This window comes from Gossypium arboreum, chromosome 11 (genome assembly GCF_025698485.1).
Source record: "Gossypium arboreum isolate Shixiya-1 chromosome 11, ASM2569848v2, whole genome shotgun sequence".
Lineage (NCBI taxonomy): Eukaryota > Viridiplantae > Streptophyta > Magnoliopsida > Malvales > Malvaceae > Gossypium > Gossypium arboreum.
In genome coordinates this window covers 117,358,851-117,363,881 of record NC_069080.1, presented here as the reverse complement: position 1 = coordinate 117,363,881, position 5,031 = coordinate 117,358,851, and the positions used below count along the sequence as shown (strand labels likewise).

General features: G+C 34.6%; 1 protein-coding gene across 1 annotated transcript; it reads right to left on the bottom strand.

Moving 5' to 3' along the window:
* Positions 1 to 205: 205 nt before the first annotated feature.
* Positions 206 to 4,299, bottom strand: LOC108471377 (uncharacterized). Its single transcript, XM_017773006.1, has 4 exons — positions 3,986 to 4,299; positions 3,141 to 3,284; positions 473 to 509; positions 206 to 367 (listed from the first exon to the last, which is right to left on the bottom strand). Exons 1-4 carry the CDS (start codon positions 4,297 to 4,299, stop codon positions 206 to 208), a joined length of 657 nt encoding a protein of 218 aa, XP_017628495.1.
* Between the last annotated feature and the right edge of the window lie 732 nt (positions 4,300 to 5,031).

Below are 5,031 nucleotides of genomic sequence, written 5' to 3'. Positions count from 1 at the left end.
CATAACGTCTGGGCTGGGTTTGGGGTGTTACACCTACAAGAAGGGTCAAAAATCATATTTCTAATACAACATCAGAGAAAACAAGGGTCATACAGGATGTGTATTTATACAATATTTCCAATCAAATCATTCTGATGTGATGTACTTGAAAGACTTGTATTATCTGATATCAAAGAAGCAAACTCGATGTTGAAAATAAGGAAAGTCACTCACCAGGAATAGGTGCTACATCATCCCGTTGATGAAGAACCCAAGAAAGTGCTAGTTGTGAAGGAGTACATCCATGCTTTTGAGCCAACTTCTCTATTTGAAAATACAATTTCTTCTTCCTCTCCAAGTTTTCTCCTTGAAACCTTGGGTGAAATGTCTTAAAGATGTTGGAAAGAAGTACAAAAAAAAGCTACCAATTAGAAGGATTGTTTCTATGCAAATCGAGTATAGATTAAAGCAATAAACAATTGAGTATCCATACCAGATAACTATTTTTAGGCACACTTTCCGCAATGGTCCTACCACAAAAGAAACCACGACCGAGAAGGGCTATATGAAACTATTCCAATCCCAAGTTAAACATGTTCACATGCATCATTTCACGCATACAAACCTAATCCATTTAGGTACTAAAACATACCACATTGAACCATTTCCAGACCAATCAAAACAACCATAAAGAGCCTTATAAACATGCACAACAAGGTAACCAAAATGACATAATTTGACAAGGCATAAAATGGTATCAAACCAACATAACTTCAAAACTTATACATGCCCAAAAAAATATCACATTCATCAAAATAGTATTACAACACACCCTATACATGCCATTATAAACATTGGCCAAAATACTCAAAAACTATCGAAATTTTTGCTGGATAGTGTGATAGGTCTCCGACGGACTTCCAACCAAATCGAGCTTCCCATAATCTATAAAACAAAGGAAAGAAACTACGTAAACAATGAGTGCTTAGTAAGCTCGTATAAACCAAAACATAACTTACCATTTCATTTGTATAATTTATATAGCATAAGTGAAATATCAATTAAAACCATAAGCTTGACATAAGCCTATACAACATCACCAAATTCACAAGTTAGTACTCTTGTACATAGTTCAAATGAATTCATCCATAAACAAGTAAATTTACACATGTAATCACATCATTTAGTTCACAAATCCTTTTCATAAGTTCATGATACATTCCATTTGAACACTTACCAATTCGTTTCCTTTTCAAACATGTTGAACCATCTAGAATTACATCGGATACTCGGGAAAGCTCACACGAAGTGTGCCTATACATATATTTGTAACCTTTCCTTTACATCATAGCTCACACAAGCTGTGAAATGGGCCTACTCACACGAGCTATGGGTCAAAATGTAAGCTACACGATGCTGCTCACACGAGCTATGGAGAATTCGCAACAAATGCAAGACCTTAGCCATCGATAGGACATTCAAGACCAGCATCCAAAACATGAAATCCTTAATGACATGTCATTTGTATCCTAAGAATTCCTAAGGTTCAACTGGGACTCAATATCCGTCAACTCATCATAGCATTGATACATTTATATATCGATCATTTACATTAAACATAACATAGTAAACGTTATTTAAATAACATTAACACGATAATTGTTCATACGAACTTACCTCGATAACTAGGGGCGTAAAAGTTGGATTGAGCTAATCCGAAGCTTTGCTTTTCCTCGATCTAAGTCTAAACGTGGTTTATCTTGATATAATAGGTAATTTCAATAAATTAAGCACTTATAGTATTCAATTTAATCCACATTTTATATTTATACAAAACTACCAATTTGCCCCTAACATTTTAACTATTCATAATTTAGTCCTTAAGCTTATACCTTAAAATCTAACCATTTTAATCCAAATCCATATTAACCATAGATGCAAGAGACTTTAAAACAACCCATAAAACCATCATGTCACAAAAAACCTAGAATTTACAACTTTAACAATCTAATCCCTAACTCCAAAATTCATTAAAAGTCACTTAACAAAAATTGTTTATTTTTCAACAAATTTTCATAACCTATCATTTAACATCAAAACCCACTCAAAAACATCCATGGCATAACCCTCAACCTTTAACAGTTTTACAAATTAACCCCCAGGCTAGCTAGATTAAGCTAAAATGAACTCAAAAACATAAAAATCATTAAAAACGGGGCTTGAATAAAATTATATGCAAGGAAATAAGCTTGACCGAATGCCCTAGCTTGTTTTAATGATCAATTTTAGTTTTAATAACTAAATTACTATTTTAACCTTAAAAATTTATCATAATTTCATCAAAACCATATCCATAACTATCCATTAATTCATCCAAAGGTCTAATTACCATTTAAGTCCATTATATTTCCTTTCCATAGCCTTATAGTCCTTTTAACTAATAGAAATCAACTTTTATACCTTTTAGGATTTAGTCCTTTTTACTTAATAAATCCAGCAAACATCAAAATTTCTCAATGAAATTTTAATGCGACCTTAATATAATCTTGTAAAAATTAAAGTAATAATAAAATAATAACTCGCTCTTTGGATTTGTGGTCCCAAAACCGCAGTTTCTAACATCACTGAAAACGGGCTGTTACAAAGCATCCTCCCAACAACGCACATTATTACCATTACCCACTAACCATATCAAATTATCAAAAAGCAAAGGCCATACCTTAGAGATGGACTTCCACAAAAAAGAGTTTCTGATTCGTGAAATACACTCGGGCAATTTTTTCGTTATCCTATACTTTGCTATAAGGACTCGAACCCATAAAGCTTCAGTTTTGGTGATGAAATAAAAGCCAAGCTTCATCATAAAGGCAGTTTCTGATCACTAAAATATCGTATCCCAAATCCTCTAAGTTGTCATATAGCTTTCCAACCCACTAATGTCATTTTCCTTTTACCATTAGGAGATCCTAAAATAAATTGTTGCACTATTCCTTCAACGTAGTCACAAACACCCTTCAGAACCATTAAGGACCGCATAAGATAATTTGGAATTGAAACAACTACTGATTGTGAAAGAGTAACCCTTATAGCAAAGGATAATTTATTAACCTCCCAACTAGACCGCTTCCTTTGAACTCTATCTACCAAAAAACTTAGCATACCTTTGGTGTAGAAGAAGAACTCCCAAATAATGTCCAAGATCATAGACATGTTGGAAATTGAGTATGTCTGCAATCTCCTCCACTAAATCCTTCTTAACTCTTGTAGAAAAGAAACCATTAGTTTTCCGTGCATTAACCTTGTGTCTTGAGAATTCACAGAAACTCCCAAAGAAGTCTTTAAGAAGGTTAATGTACTTCAACTCTATTTTACTAATCACTAGATCATCCCCAAAAATAAATGTCAGAGATCAAGTCCTCATCGAGATAGCCGAATAGGACTTAAATCCCCAATAGAGATAATAGAATGAAAATGATGGTTCAACAATTTCATGCACAACATGAATAGATATGGAGACAGAGGATATCCTTGATGAATCCCTCTAGTAGGTTTAAATTTGTTGGTCGGAACTCCATTCCACAATACCTGCATAGTGGATGTTGAGATGACCGACATGATAGCTTATATCAAGAAGTTAGGAATATTTGTCACCTTAAGAGACACTTTTACAAAATCCCATCGCACTCTATCATAGGCTTTCTCCAAATCTATCTTGACGACCATTCATTGCACTGTACTTTTACGTCTAATAATGTGCAACACTTCTTGCGCTATTAGCACATTATCAGTAATATTCCTGCTTGCAATAAACCTCGCTTGTTCTTAGTCAATGATTTTGGGTAAACAATTTTGAAACGATTCGCTATCACCTTTATAACCAGCTATATGACACAGAATAGAGACCGATTGGTTAGAATTGTGAGAAATTTTTTAGATTCGGAACTTTGGGAACTAAAATAATAATAGTGTTGCTAAGCTCTAAATTTATAGCACGATCGTAAAAAACTTCCTTATCCATTCATAGATTTCCTTTCCAATGGTTTCCCACTGTCTCTGAAGGAATAAGGCATGAAGACTATCGCTGCCTAGTGCCTTAAGAGGGTCCATGCCAAAAAGAGTGCACTCAATCTCCTCATTTGATACAGGTCTTCTAGGAAATTTAATATATTTAGCCTCAAGTTGTGAAAAACCACTTGTAGGTAAACTCCTCATAAGACTAGGAACCTCACCATACAACTTTTGAAAGAAAGCAATAGCCTCTGATTTTAAAACTTTAGGTTCAAAAGTCCGTTCACCATCGGAGCTACGGAAAGCCGTCATACTATTGTACTTCCTTCTTTAGATCTTACATCTATGAAACTACTTAGTGTTGCGATCACCCAAACTCAACCAATAAATCTTGATTTCTGCTTCCAGAGAAATTCCTCATGTTAAAGGATGTCTTCCAGCTCCTCTTAAGCCTTTAATTCCCTCTGTACCAAACTATTAGAACTGGAAAGATCCATTGCTCATTGAATATTAGACAACTTGTGAAACAACTATCTTTTACGAGTATTAATATGGCCATAGACATATTTTACCAGTCTCTAAGTCTTTCAGTAAAATGATTTAGAGTACCCAACATGTCCCCATCAAACCTCCAATTATTTGAGACAAAGTCGAAGAAATTTGAATGTTCCAACAACCCAACTAAAAACCAAAATGGCCTGCCTTTAGGTAAAGAGAAATTCGACTGTAATATGAGCAGAATAGGTCTGTGATCCAATTTTATCCTTGGAAGATGCCTCACTGAATAGTTAGGAAAAAATTCCATCCAAGCATCATTACACGAATCCCTATCCAACCTTTCAGAAAATGAGCCACGATGCCAAGTAAAAGGGGGACCTCTATATCTAGATCATCTTAGGTTGTATCCACAAACTCACCAAAGAAAGAACATCTTTGACCTGCCATATGACCACATTTTTTTTTTCTCTGTTGAGAGAATAGTGTTGAAGTCCCCAATTGCCATCCAAGGAAAATTCCTTGAGGGAATAAACAACCTCAAATCCT